Raw genomic sequence first — 16,383 nt, 5'->3', positions numbered from 1 at the left:
TATATTTTTTCTCAATCTGAAAAATTATTCAGAGAAGCGGTACAGTCTTCAAGGAGATACAAAGGTGTACATTAGTTACATACATGAATATTCTTTCAGTTGAGGGTTTATTTTCTTTTTAAAACTGAAGAATCCTTTCCTACTGTAGGAAGTGTCTACGTATACTATAAAGTGTCTTTCCATGCTTGTTCATAACGCTAATAAAAATAATTACTGTACTTGTATCTTATTTAACACATCCAATGCCATTCATTACAGAATCTGCCCAAAACATATCAAAGACACTAAATGATAGTAAAAGACAAATATTATAGATACAGATTGTTTAATCTGAGGAAAACTATTTTTAATATGGTGTTGAATGTGTTAATTATAATTACTATTCGGGAGGATATAGGATAAAATGTATATCGAACTGCATAAAATGAGAAAATCTTACAAAAGAAATGAGTTTTGAAAATACGACTTCTATTAAATTGGTCAAACCATTGTATTCTTACAGCGAAAAATAATTTCAATAATTTATTATGACAATGGTAATGACTACACTGCAGGCTGTACACAAGTCTAGTGTAAATTAAAACTAAATTAAAAGTACATGAGTATAAATGCCCACAGGAGTAGCTGCCAGCACACTACAATAAAACATGCTCTTTCAAAACATTTTGGAAAAATTCTCATAATTAGAATGAAGCTTGATATCTTCATTGAATAATACTGAAAAACTGGAAGCAATTTCCTTGGATTACAAGGAGATCACATATGTATTTTTCTATTATCTTCCATTAATTAAACACTACACTCCATTAGTATACCTCAGTCTCAAAAACTCCAGTCTACCCAATAAACATCAAATTTGGTGTTATTATTTTTCCCCCCTTCCTCCCAATCAATTCCCCCGAAAAGTCGTTCATTGAAATATAATAATATAAAATACGTATATGTTGTTTATGACAAATACATTTAAAAATTACTTTGATAGTTTCCAGTATACTTGATATCTGTACACTGAGTTATGTGCTTTTAAATAATGCCAAATTCAGTAAAGAGAATTATGTTATGATAAACAAGACTGAATTACTGATGAAAATAACAGCCACCACAACAAGCATCTTCCTCTAGGACACAACGGACATTGCTTCATTATTTGTCATAGTAATCTGCATGCAAAAAAAAGAAAAAGAAAAGATTTATCACATGAATCGGTTATTGTTGAAAGGAACTAAGTCCACTTTTTAAAGTTTTGAGATAATTGAAAAAAACTGTTTTGTGATAATCTATCGAAGATTAAACCAAAATATATTGTACACATATATTTCATGTGTACAATATATTTTGGTTTAATCTGCGATAGATTATTCACAAATCAGTTTTTTTCGATTATCTCAAAACTTTAAAAAGTGGACTTAGTTCCTTTCAACAATAACCGATTCAAATATAAAACTAATACATTCTGTTTCTCAAACATGTAAAGCTAGTATATCTGATTTTTCATTTACCTAAATACATAAAGCATAGACAAGTATACTTTACTGACTACAATGGACCATCTCAAGAACATTGACTAATATCCTGTAAGGCATACAATATATTTTATTGTGAATTGGAAGCAAATGTCTTCTGATTTAATTAGTAATGAACAGACATGATTTAAATTTGTTGGAAACTGTTCCCCATATGTGCACCTGGCCAATCCCTGAAAGAATTGTTTAACAGTGTACAGTGAGCACAACTTTGCTTAGGATATTGTTCATGAACAGAAAAACCATGCTTCAATCAGCATGCCCTTTTAAGTGATTGAAACTCTTTTTTAAATCAAAGCTATTTTTACGTAGACGTGGAATGAGAAATCATGTCTTCAAAAGCAACATTTTTAACATTACCAAACAATATACAATAACACACTAAAATTGATAAAGTGTGTAGACCACAACACAAAAGGGTACAACATAATAATTTATCAGTAAGAGATAAGTGATCAGATTTCAGCTCTAATTGTTTCTGGATAGAAGTCCGTTGGCTTCAAAACGGATTGTTGCAACAGGAATAAAAATTTCTGTCCACGTCTAAAGTAAGACAAAATTTACATTGAACGACCCAAGACACTCATATGCGATGAAAAGATTTTTAAATATGTGACAGTGAAAGTGTCAAGTAAGGTACTAAAATTTCAATTGATAGCGAGTTAATTTTCGTTTTATTTCTTAATGGATTTTTAAACAATTTTTGTTTAGGGATGCACGAAATAAGTAGCTGAGCTATTTAACAATACCTGAAGTAGGCGAATACTGTACATTGTGATTATGCTACAAGTGGCAAATAAAATATGGTCTAAGCTGTCGAATCTCCAGATAAATCTAGTCTAAGTTGTGTTAGATCTCCTGACAGTTGTTCTATAGTCTCATATGCCTTTTTCTCCTAAAATTTCTCGTGCTATTCTGCATAAATGAGCTATATTTTACGAATTTCTGCAACTTAATAAAGAAGAAATTTCTAATTTGATTTATATCTGGCTTTACATTATTACCGGTACCTTATTCTTGGAATACATAATTCATTGTATCTCTATCGTAATTGGAATCTGAGTATTTTATATTTGAAATCCAAATTGACGGGAAATGAAATTTCTTTTATGTCTTGCATAATAGGTCTATCCATGTCATGGTATTTTACTTAGTGTAGTTGTACAGTCTCTCAAATGTTTTCTTCACGAATGTATGTGCATTTAACGATTCTTATTGTTAAAAAAAAGGAAACATAATGAGGCGTGGTGAATTCATAAGAGAGATGCAATGAGGTCATGAGTGATTTGTATATTGCATTTTAATAATTAAACTTCATTTCTACATTATAAAAATCACTGAATATGGTAAAACACAAAGTAATTATATTAATTCATCAGCATTTAATGAAATCCATGTCATATTTGTATATGTGAACCAGAAATTCAAAACAAATATTGATTTTCATACTGATGAAACATTGGTATTACGTGACATACCTACACATGTGTATATTCAAATATACGTCACTTGAAATGGTATAAGAGGTAGCCAGATGAAGACGTTTCATTTCAGACAGCTGATCAAGATAAACTATAATGTTTACAATCTATTTCTATAATATATTTATTATTATATTTCATATGCACACTGACCACTCAACTGGTCTTGCTTATGCTTCTCACCTAATGTTTATTAGGCATATAGGTATTTTGTGTAACAGTAGTTCCTAGTTTTTAATTATATATTTCAAGAATATGTGAAAAATAGGCACAAACAATGCAGTCCATAATACAAAAGTGTAGTAGGTAGTGTGTTACCGGTATACAATAACATTTAATCGGTATTACAGTATGTACCATGACTTTAATAATGTGCCTATTTATTTGACCTTCGCTTTCTTTATAATGACAGCTCTATAAGAGTTTTATCTTGAATTCGAATAGAGAAGAGTTTTAATAGAAGATACACATTATTATTATATAAAATTCACATCACATGTAACAATTTCACATTTGGCAACTTAAGTATAAACACTGGCCTAGTAAGACTAATACAGTCAACTCTTGATTATCCGTATGCAGATTAATCACTTTATACGTTAATCATGAATATTTTAAAATAACTAATAAATTACCAGTATTAATTATAATTTCTATCATAACTGAAATAATTAACCCATTGACTGATGCTCATTTTATCTTTTTTAAATTAGTATACTTTAAATTGATTTCCCATTGACTATCATTTTCTTAGACTTCAAGCTATATTGTACTGCTTATAACCTTTTTCTTGTAAATTCTCAGCAAATATTTTCCAATTACTAATTAGAGAAAGGAACAAAGTACAGAAGTTGCAAGCCCTATGTGAAAAATAACTATGGCCAGGAAATAATAGTTACTGTTTAACTTTGTAACTTCTTTACTATGTTAATAGGAGGAATTTTACCTGGCTAACTAGTTTCGAAGTGATATTCTTCATTGTCCGAAGTCTAATCAGTCGGGTAAAATTCCTCATATTAACACAGTAAAGAAGTTACAAAGTTAAACAGTGATCATATTAAGTGTTAAAATTGTACCGTATATAGAAAAAAATAGTTGTCATTATGTCAAAGAAAGATAGACTTACTCATAATTTATTAATGAATTACAGGGCTGTGCTTCTACAATGTAAACACACCTTACTAACTAACTTATACTTGGATAACGGCAATTTGCAATCCAGTGCCGGTATACAAAATACGAAAGAAAAATAATGTGGTTGTTGACCATTTTGATTCATCAAGTTATTATATTACTGTAGTGCAATTTATTGATGAATTTGCTAATACTACTCCTGTTAAATAGAAATAGAAATCCAAATCCCAATGAACATAAACAACAATACATAATTAGAATTAGATAATCAACCTACATTACCTCATTACGTACATTATATAAGTATAAACAGCTGAACTAGGACAACAAAGAAAAAATAATAAACCAAATTCAAAAGAAATATATAAGCAAATAACGAAACTTTTCACATACCCGTATGAAACAACAAATAAGTCACTGCTAAAATCAAAACATAAGAAAGAGAGAGGGATTAGAAAATCACTACTGGTATCTTTATAGCAAAACTTGAAATAAGAGAGTTCAAATCCGATTGCAGATGAAATGCTGCATTCTATTTAATACGAATAATCGAAAGTCGACTGTATTTCTCTGTCACGTGCGAAATGCAGTGTATCTTTAGCCATGAGATATGATTTTGAAATGAAGTTTAATGAGCGACATTGAAATTATACTTATTTTTGTTATTTATATAAATCTCATATTCACTTTTAAGTTATGAATTTCAGTCAAAAATTATTTAACGTTTAATATCTTTCTTCTTCGGTTAAATTCATATAGTGTACATTTAACTTGCCCACATTAACCATCTATAATTCCATTCAATTACAAAGAAGTTTACAGGAAGTGTGATAAAAATTCGTATATTTTCATCTACCTGCATATTGTAATGAGGGAAAGTAAAGAGTTTTCAACATAAATTAATATAGTAAGAGATACTGCTAGTCAGTTGAATTATATCTAATTCATGGAATTGTACACTTGTTAAATTAAATTGAATTAAAAGAACTACTATTTGTGGCCACTATAATTGCAGACTGGTAGGGAAAGACATAGAGAAATCAGTGTTTAATATGAAAAATATTTAGAAACTGAATGAGAATAATCACTATTATTACTTTGTCTTTTAAATAACATAAAACAGATGAGGAACTGGAACAGTGGCAAAGTGTCCATTTTGATATTGTTAGCCCAGCGTAACATTTTAGAAATTTGAAATAGAACATAAACCTTTCAGTAAAATATAAATTCAGTTGCTATTCTTCCAATTTTAAGCACTGCATTAGGTCATTACTGTAATAACAGCAGACATGCCAATTGCCAACATAATGCATTATTTATATATTAGTGAAGTACTGGTAACTCACATTTTACTTTGTCATCATTGAACATGCAAATTGACGTGGGTGTTTGTTGCTTCCTCTGGGAGGAAAGAGAAGCAGAATAGTGTTCTTTAATCATGGAACAGTAGCTAACAAGTGATGCTAAATAAGTACACTTGAAGTTGAAATGTGGGCTAGAGACATGAATCATAACATTTGCTGTAAATTATGAGTTGATAGATATCACGAAAGAAGATTCGTCAATGAATTTCCAGAACTTCACAAGACTTCATAGACTTTTATAGAATTACTCAGGAACCTTTCTTTCACTGTCCATAAAACTCTCCCCCTCACCTACCAAACGAACATTATATAGCTTCTGGAAAGTAGACAGCAAACTATACAGCAGCCATAGTCATGAGTCGAATCCTGTCTGTCATCAGTGTGATGTCCTGAGAGTAGGCTTGGCATTGTGCTCATCCCACATCATGGCAGCCCTGCCTGAAAGCAATTTTAGTGGAAGGACTCGGATCCAACAAAAAATTTGAAATAAGCTTTATACTTGTCGCCTAATTAAAAACAAACATTTTTGAAAATAAGTACACAAAAACAGAAGTCACGTCAAATTAAATTCTTATATTGTAATACTCCTCTCGAATAGAGTGACATGTGTACAAACAAATACATAACAATACCGGTACGTAATAATTTTTTTAAAATTTCTTAATAAATACCATAATTATTTTAAATAACATAAACTAATAATTTTAGAAAGTTCTATTACTATATGAATGTATACTGGTATGTATAACTTTTACAATCGATCATGAAGAAGTCACATGATCATCCGAAAATTTTTTGTTGAGAAATCAGTTTGATAGTTACCAACTGCAAGAGGCTGTTTAACAATAATTACCTAATGATATTAATATTTTGCAATTCATTTTTATAGTTTTCAGAGAAGTCTGTATTGTATATTAAAAGTATTTATTTCAGTCACTGACTTCACAGCATATGTTTAAGGTGTTAAACCTTTGGATTATATGTTCATATGTCATATGTCTTTTAAACATGTAATGCAAAGGTTTAACACCTTAAACATATGCTGTGAAGTCAGTGACTGAAATAAATACTTTTAATATATAATGATATTAAGTTTTAACAATGTAACATATTTATAGTAAATTGATTATATTTCTTTATACACCTCATTGCATCTATTAATAAGGTATGAACAAAAGCAAATCACACTTCGTTAAAAGATGCAGGTATCTTCCTGTAACTTTTGATTTATTTATTATTTTAAGTAGCCCTATAAATATTATGCTGTTTGTTACACATTAAGTATCGGTATAAAATGGATGAAGATATATGAGTATTTTTATGTTTGAGGCAAACCTATCATAAATATTTTTCCTAGAGTTGCCACTGTTCACCTTGAGTCTTTCTCATGTCTAACAATAAGCAAAATGAAAATACGAAGAATTCAACATCGGAACATGTAGGAGGACAAACGATAAACTTCTGAAAACTTCATTGGTAATTTGCCGATATTGGAGCATCATGGAATGAAAATAGCAAGGAAGATTAAAGTACTGGTACTGCCATACTGATATTGGGAGAGAGTTTATTTTTGACCAACATAAATTTTACAGAATTCTGGGAATCAAACTCCAGTTTCTTTAGTAAGAAACATCAGCTGAGTGAACTACAGATGAACAACTCGCCTTCTCTCTCTCTATAGTATTATTAGGGCCTACCTATGCTTAACTAGACTTAAAATAAAACAGTCAATTGCGTAACTGTATTAATATTACCAGTAGTAATATAGCCTGTGTCTATGTTGAGGGAGCATTTCCTACATTGTTAAGAGTTCAAGATTTACGTGGCATACAAACTCAAGGGATACAAACGAAAAGTCTTACTGAAGAGATTTACAAAATAATTGAAGTATTCAAACTTCTAAGTCATAGTCATTGGCTGCGTTCAGCCGGGACAGCGCTGAGGTAGCGTTGAAATAGCAACAGCATTGAATGCCTTGCTGGCCGACAGCGCTGAAATAGTAGGCGCCATTTTTCGTAGCAAAATTTTTTTTGCTGCTTGCCAGCGAAAGTGGAGGGGGTAGGCAACAACCAATGGTATCATATATTCCAGAGTAGGCGGAACAATAGCAGCATGTTTCTTTGTAAACACAGCAGACATTTTGCAATGGTCATTCAGGAACTTACAGCTGCTGTAACTCAGCAAAAATGAATAGCTGAATTAGCGCTGTCCCAGCTGAATGCAGCCGTTGATATGTTTGCCTGAAATATATTGTTGCATGGAGCTGAATGCAAGTGTTACAAAATTTTATAAAATGTATTCCATAATAAACTTTCATACCCTTTCTTTATTATTTTTAAAACAGCACCTGTCACACTTTTTTCCCATACTTTTAATGACTTTCAGCTGGAAATTTCAGATTATCTGACGGATTTACTGTCTGATGAACGAAACTTTAGTTCTAACATTTTTCTTAATACATTCAAAAGGACACTTTGCCAATAAACTTAACAAGACCGAATCAAAAACTCAAATTTTAAGCTATATGACACTCAGATAAACATCTATCTCACTCCACATGTATTAGTTCTTATTTCATAGTATAGATATATATTGATGTTTAGATGTTGCTTTCACATATTATAATACCTTAAATCAACAACTCTCATTTTATGTGCACATAGGAACGACAGGACTTGTAAATCTGAAGTAAAACTTGATTTCTTTTACAATTAGTAAAGATACAGATTATGTGATAAAAATACCATGAATACACTAAGTACAGAGCATCCAAAAAGTCCCGCACCATAGGCCAAATGGTTGCTTTGCTGCAGTGAATGATGCTTTCGTATGAGGAACGTGTGGAATTACTACTGCTATGTTGGCATGAAGGTTATTCACACTAAGACGTTAGCAAGAGTTTAATCGACGTCATCCTGAACGACAACCAGTATCCCACAGCATTACCTAAGAAATCAAAGATAAGTGTTTTGTTGCGGATTTACCCTGATTGGAAAGTCCACGCACTGACAGAGAGGTTCAGGAAACTGTGATTGCCAATTCTACGCAGTCCAAAGAAGTCAATCTGGCAAACCTGTCAGGAACTGAACGTTCCACAGTTCACAATATCCTGAAAAAGGAAGAATTCCACCCATTCAAGCTGCAATTTCTGTAACATTCATCAGATCATCCTGATCACAGGGTGGAAATGTGTGGTTGGTTCTGGATAGGATTGATGAGGAGCAGTCTTCCTATCCTGCATATTTTCCGACAAGGCACATTTTTACATGACAGAGAAAGTCAACAAACAGAATCTGCGCTACTGGTCACAGGAGAACCCCCATTCATACGATCCCTCTACACAGCAGGGTTCTGCACATTATGTGGTGTGGCATCTGGAAGGATTGTATCAATGCTCTGTATTTTTTCGAAGGAAATGTGAATGGCGGAAATTACCTGGAAATGCTGGAGATAGGCTGATGCCTACACTGGACATCATTGGAGAGCATTCTGCATCGTTCATGCAAGATGGTGCTTCACTGCACTATGCCACACGTGTGCAAGACTGACTGGATGACACATTTCTGTGACACTGGATTGGTCGCAGAGGACCTGCTGAATGGGCCCTATGGTCACCGGATTTGGATCCATTGGACTTTGCATTTTGGAGATTTGAAGTCCCAGGTATACAGCGTGAACTTCACGATGTGTCCCACCTCTGCACCAGGGTCGAGGATAAATGCCATGTGTGTCCACACTTGTGGAGTAATGGTTAGCGCAGCTGGCCACAGAACCAGGTGGCCCAGGTTTGATTCCCAGTCGGGACAAGTTACCTGGTTGAGGTTTTTCCCAGGATTTTCCATCAACCCAATATGAGCAAATGCTGGGTAACTTTCGGTGCTGGACCCCGGACTCATTTCATCGTCATTATCATCTTCATCTCATTCAGATGCTAAATAACCTAAGATGTTGATAAAGCGTCGTAAAATAACCTACTAAAATAAATGTCATGTGACAGCAGCACACTGTGTTCCCCATGTGTTCAACTTGAGAATGCGTGTACAAACCTATGTTGAACAGGACAGAAAACATATTGAACTCTTACTGTGGACTAGTCTATGGTGAAGAACTTTTTTGACACTCTTTAGAACCATCATACTACTAGAAATGAAACTGATGTCTTACGATCATATATTGAAGATCCCCTTCATCATGTATTATCTTGCATGTACAGAACCATATTACTAAGGAGCAACACACATTGATTTTCAGAATTTTAGCGTATATTTACATATTACAAATTCTCAGGTTCTCACTACATACAATTTCATAATTTCTTTCCAGTGCCTTTAAAGATACCGATTGTGTCTTCGTTACAGGAAAGTTCTTTACAAACTTTTTAGGCTTTCATGGTGACTGTGTTCAGAAGTAGAATTTTGGGTATTTCATCGAGACAAAGAATATGTTCAACATTTCGGAATTACAAGCAGGCTCAATGAGCAGGGCAAATTAGTATGACCTGTTCGGTCTTGACTACTCCGAACAACGTAAGTATTTCTTGAAAGTTAAATGAAATAGTCGTCGAAGTTCATTACACCGTTTAGCACAACAGGTGGGAATGCAGAAAAGTTCAACGTGATGAAGCCCAGAAGTGAATATATTTTTAAATTTCACGTGAAGAACTTCACTGGTCTGCGAGGAACATTTTCTGAAGGCTCAAACCATGAATGGAAGCAGATAGTCATCATTTCAAGCATCTACTCAAAATAATAGGTACTGTAGGTAGTATATAACATTATCTTTTCAATCGTAAAAAACAGGTTATAATTTATTGGAAGATGATTTATCATTATAAAATAAGTCGGCTATGTTACAGCCAATGACATACACACAGATATAACAGTTCATCTTAATTTCATGGAAAATAGGTAATTGGACCAGACACATATCTTAGAACTGTGAATATTATCTCAAATATATTATCTTCAAAAGTTAAAGGATAAAACTATAAAATAAATACTAGTACCTGATCATGAAATACTGATACCGGTACATCACAAATTTAACATTGTATGCAAATGACAAAAAATATATAACAGTTTTCGGTAAGTAGATTATTTTCATGTCATAACTATTTTAAAATGTTTTGAATTATATCGTAACTAGGAAATGATTCCTGTTAAACTTGTGGATGATTATGGTAATTCATTTTATTGTCATTGTAATTTCTTAAAGCTGAATTTTTTTCTTGAAGAATATGCTTTGTAAGTGGCATTCTTCATTTAAGTATGAATGATGAGGACCTCTCTCTGATTAACATAAATTATGTGAAAAAGAGAAAATACTACATTTGGTTGAATATTATGAAAATAAATAATCCTAAGACAAGTTTAATTTGCTTTCTTAACAAAAACTTAAAAATGAACAATTTTTTAGTAACTGAAATTTTTACCAATGTGCACAAAGAATTTCAACTTCGAAATTATAATATTTAATAAAGAAGTTCTGTTTAGGTCTAATTTTCTCGACTAATTTTATGTACCGGTAGTTTACATTTACTCTTTGACCGGTTAATTCTGATTAAGAATGATAGGCCTAATATTTCACGTTCAGTAAACGTAACAGAGAAGCTTAGACTAATGAGATCAGATGTTTTTGGCAACCGTGAATATAATTTATGCCCGTACTGTACTATAATAAAAATACATTATTGTCCCTTCTCTGCTTTTTTGCTTTATAATTTCGAGTTGTTTTATTATATTTTGCAATTATTTTCAGTACCGGTAACAATAAATTAATTACAGTACTAAACAGTACCTTCTCTCGACTTGGTATGATAAAAAAACAAAATGTATGCATTTCATTGATTCGAATTAGATACAGTATTAATTTAAACAAAAATGTTAACACAGTGAACCTTGTGAAAAATTTCATTAGTACAGACATAAAGATAGATTCATAGTAAAGTATTAGCTTTTAAATAAGAAAAATGGTTTTAAGTAATCTAATTTACAATCTATTTCGAAAGTATTGTTGAAGTTCAGCTGAATCTCGGTATGATAGTCAGTCACCAATGCAAAGGTTCTCTATATCAAATGGTTAAAGTTTTTTGATGTATCGTGTTCTTTTCTTTTTTTTTTTCCTGTCAATTCTGTCCTGAATGTAATTTTTTAACGAAACTAGCAATAGCCTAGATACAGAAATTTCCATTTTATGGTTTAACATGATTTTGAAAATGTGTATGTTAAAGAGAGAAATATTTCACAATCAATTTTTGCAGTATTATATGACAATAATATACAGGTATATAATCCAATGAGAGAATATAGAATTAGGAAACAAAAAGTAGCATATCATTATGTAATGTCAAGATAGTTGAGTGATATTATTATTTCAGAAATAAATATTACGAAGTAAATGTATGTAAAACACGATATGATGGATTTTCATACAATAGCATATCTAAATGCCGGATTCATATTATTCATTAGGGGATAACACAACAAGTAACAGCATAAATAACACAACAAAAATTGCATTATGCTTTCATGTTCGAGTAAAAAACGTGACAATAAATATCAGATAGAGTAAAGATATAAATGCATAGTGAGAACTGATCCTTTGAAATATATTAAATGACAATGCAATCTAAACAGTCGCTCTGACGTTACCATTGCGTACTTGTGAACTGTCAAGCTCACAGAATATGGAGACACCAAAAACATGGTTATAAAAATTTACAATCATTTACCTCTTTGATATAATTTCTAAGGGGTAGAAATGATTAAATGTTACAGAAGACCGTATGGTCTTAAGTCTGCCAGGTTAAATAAACCATTTAATATAATATATATATAATTCCACACAGTTTTTAAAATCGTTTCACAATTGTTACAGGTAAGAAGTATCTTGTTGGCGCATTTGTTTTATTTCCACCTTGTAAGTATAGAAAGTGAATTATTCTACTGTAATAATGATATATAAAATTATCTTTGAATACCTGTTATTAAATTGTAAAATTTAAATAACTATAGTGCTATATTTTCTTTAATGGACACTTGAAAGAGTAGCAATCAAACTAATATTTTCCATGGCACATATTACTGAGTATATACACAAACTTTGTTAGTCACTAATTTGTCGCCTATTAAATTGAACTGCATAAGGTATTCGAAACAAATGCATTTTATGCATATCACCTTGTACTTAGGAACCAAGATAGTTCAGTCAAAAGAGCAACTGGTTTCAAATTGGATGTGCATGGAACTGCCTATAAATAGAGACAAGAAATTTATCTCTCCATCATAACTTCCATGTCTTTGAATGACATAGGATATTTTCCTTTGAATACAATGCAACTGGACCATGCTATGGCAATAACAACCAGATCTGTTATCGAAGTGAACTGTATTAAGCTGTTTGGTACTTGCTAATAACTACAATAAAATTTTAGCATGTAGTTGTCTTCATATTGTGCTAAAACATCATTTCTCTGAAGCATTTATGACACTTAAATTCCATTGTTTGTGGTATTTCAGGATGTTGGAAGGTATGGTACCTACTGTAGATGACACAAAAAATCCTCAGACCACTCAGGCACAGATATATATGCACATACTAGCATTCTTAAAATATTAAATATTTTTCGCCAACATAATACTTCATACTTCATACACATATATACCAACTCAGTATCAAGATTATGACTTCTGCAAAACTAAAAAATTTGCAGAACAAATTACATCAGCTCCAAATTAAATTACATTAAAACATATTCAATATCTTTGTTGATAATAAACATGTTATTTATAAAACTGGAATAAGATGTTTTGCAATAGATTATTTAATTACGGACATAAACTTTTGAAGACAAAATTTCTCACACCTCCTTTAATAAAAAAGAACTTGTATCATATTTGTAAATATAATTCACACTTAAGAAGAAATTAAATGTGAATATTCCAGGGAAAAAAGTAAATGGGAGCATTTGTTTTCTGTTTGATAATAGTATTCTGTGCTTACTGTTATTGTACAATGTTGTATTGAACAAGGCGAATTAATTTTATGGATTTGGCCACAGTACACGCAGATTGCAAAAAAGTAATAATTTTAATCATAGTAAATACATTATTTGATTGCAATTTCAAGAATCAATGAAGTTGATACATAAGAGTACATTAAAAGTTGAAAGCAACAGTTCAATATTAAATTTAATTAAACAAGAAAATATGTAGTACCTACTGAAAAAAGTACATTGTTCAAATATTAGTTATCACATGCTACACTCCTGTGTCAATATTTATTTGAACAATTATTTTCAACAACTACCATGTATTAAAATGAATTGTGAAATAGTTCCCTGTACTCATCCATAAATTTTTCTTTAGCTCTCTGCCTTTTTATATAAAAAATTCTTACATGCAGCCAACATCTGGAAACATTTTTTTCAACAAAGGAACATACAAACAAAAACGTTACACAGAATAGTAATAATGACTGATAATACAGTAGGCCTATCAATATAAAAGTCTTTATCACATTAAAAGAAACAGTTTCAAGACATCTTATATAATTTTTATCGAAAGGAACACTCTCAAGATACATGAAGGGGTATCATATAGCTCATACAAAATTACAGTTTTATCACTTAAATTCAAAAACACACTCTTGTTTTTATTCATAATACAACTTTTCTAAAAAGACACTTCCAACACGTGCTAAATAAAATCAGTCTTATAAAATAATTGAAACATTACAAGAGTTGAAGCACTGACGTCCTTCAGTTCATCTGTTCTTGTGCTTTCTCCTTGCGCGTGAGCTCCGGTGAGGGTTGTGTGTGATGGGGGTGGGGGACAGGTAAGACTGGTTTACGCAAGATCTGAGGCTTTACCTTCACCTGAGGTTTGAAGGATGACACAGCACCCACCTGCAACAGTGATCCACTTTGAACAAACTTCCCTCCAATCTTTGGTGTAGTTCGCTGAGGTCCAGGACTTCGTATCGGCACCAATTCAGATTCAGTCGACTGGTTCTTGACGTCACCAGTGTCGTTGTCACTTGTCTTTATAACATCGGCAGGAATCTGCGTGTCGTTGTTAGGCATTGTTTCTGTGGCAGCGACTGCTGACGAGGCTGCAAATTTAGATCGCTTTGTGGCAGCCTTCATGGTCTGCGTCTGAGCATCGATAGAGGCTCCGTGGGAGGCTTTGGTGTTTTTTTTGAGCGTGCACTGGTTCTGTTTGGCAAAGCGTTCTGCCGCCGTCGTCATATCTGGACTTTCCGGTCCTGTTGGACTCACACCAGTCTCTACAGTCGAGTTTTCCTCCTCTCCAGATGACGATGACGATGACAACGAAGATAAGGATACGGCAGACAGCGACTTCTTACCCCCTCCGGCTTCTTTAGGACTAGATGAACCGAGAAGTGGGAGATCCATGACCAAGTCTGGAGTATGCTTCTGGCGCATCTCCCAGAATTCTTGATTAGATCGGAAATTCTTCACAATTGACTTTGAAGATTCTATCTGCGTTTGTGACGCTGCTCTGCGCTGCCACAGCTCTCGGTTGTGACTGAAGGTGACACTCTCCCCAGTCTCTTCCTCCCCTGCACTCGAGTGCCGCACATCCACTACCTCTCCCACACTCTGGCTCTTCCAGTGAGTCTTTTTGCCATTTGTTCCATTGTCTTTCACCTTTGAAGTGTCTCCTCCATCACTATCCGCTAACAAGCTGACTGGCGTTGTGGGACGGGACCCATCCTCATCAGCCTCTTTGGAACTGTCTGCAGGCAGAGAGTCGAGGAAAACAGACAATCTGTCATCCTCTGCTTCCTTCCCCTCTGCCTCTGCCTGCAGTGCAGCAGTTGCCAGTATTTGGGCAGTGTTGAGAGCGGCCTCCACTGCCCCCATGACGCTGCCTCCAGCAATGATTCTTGAAGCAGGAAGAGTCTCATCAGTCTTATGATGTAATCCGGATGGCACAGATTCTGTGCTGGAGCTACTGGTGGTGATACGTCTGAGAGCCAGGCGAGGAGAAGGGGAAGTATCACCCTGAAACACACATTCACAACATAGAACACCACGTACTCAATCTCAACATACAATATACCATATTATTTACATTAGTGACGAAATAAACATGAACAGTTACCAGTATTGTACTCTAGGAGAAAAATTAATAAAATACAAAAATTATTCTTATGTCTTAAAGAAACAATAAGTAGTTAGGTTATTTTACGACGCTTTATCAACAGCTTTGGTTATTTAGTGTCTGAATGAGATGAAGGTGATAATGCCGGTGAAATGAGTCCGGGGTCCAACACCGAAAGTTACCCAGCATTTGCTCATATTGGGTTGAGAGAAAACCCCGGAAAAAACCTCAACCAGGTAACTTGTCCCGACCGGGAATCGAACCCGGGCCACCTGGTTTCGCGGCTAGACGTGCTAACCGTTACTCCACAGGCGTGGACAACAATAAGTATTTCTCAAAGCTAGATATATCTCTAATTTCACCTTCTGGTATTATTCTCTTTTATTGAATGCCATTTGAAGGTATCCAATGGGAATTTACCTAAAGATACACTGTGGTGAGATGTGGGTATATTTAATATAAACTGTCCTATTTCACTATTAAGAATATTGATAATACTCCTAATATTGTTATTAACTGAAGTGTTTAGAATTGGGAGGTCCACTCGCAGGAGGGGGCAAGCCACAAATCTCGATATGTAGAATATTTCCTTCTCTCATTGGAATGTGAAAAAATAATATCTTCAGATTAAACTCTATTACAACATATTATTCGAATGGTATAAATCAAATTGTAAAATCTGGGATTTATGAGCACAGGTGGTAGAACATTCCAATTTTTGTAATTACCTTAATTGTGGCTTATCCCCTTATCT

At 33.3% G+C, this 16,383-nt stretch overlaps 1 protein-coding gene across 3 annotated transcripts in view; it reads right to left on the bottom strand.

Moving 5' to 3' along the window:
• Nucleotides 1–447: 447 nt before the first annotated feature.
• The window catches only part of LOC138712412 (SLIT-ROBO Rho GTPase-activating protein 1-like), a 595,908-nt gene continuing 579,972 nt past the window's right edge, over nucleotides 448–16,383 (bottom strand). For all 3 annotated transcript variants that reach the window (XM_069844187.1, XM_069844188.1, XM_069844189.1), the window contains one exon: nucleotides 448–15,529. In XM_069844187.1, the coding sequence (XP_069700288.1) occupies nucleotides 14,261–15,529 (1,269 nt within the window). In that variant the 3' untranslated portion in view covers nucleotides 448–14,260. The remainder of the gene's footprint in view (nucleotides 15,530–16,383) is intronic.

Source organism: Periplaneta americana, chromosome 13, assembly GCF_040183065.1.
Source record: "Periplaneta americana isolate PAMFEO1 chromosome 13, P.americana_PAMFEO1_priV1, whole genome shotgun sequence".
Taxonomy (NCBI): domain Eukaryota; kingdom Metazoa; phylum Arthropoda; class Insecta; order Blattodea; family Blattidae; genus Periplaneta; species Periplaneta americana.
The sequence above is the reverse complement of the archived record's forward strand: the minus strand, read 5'-3'. Positions and strand labels throughout refer to the sequence as shown.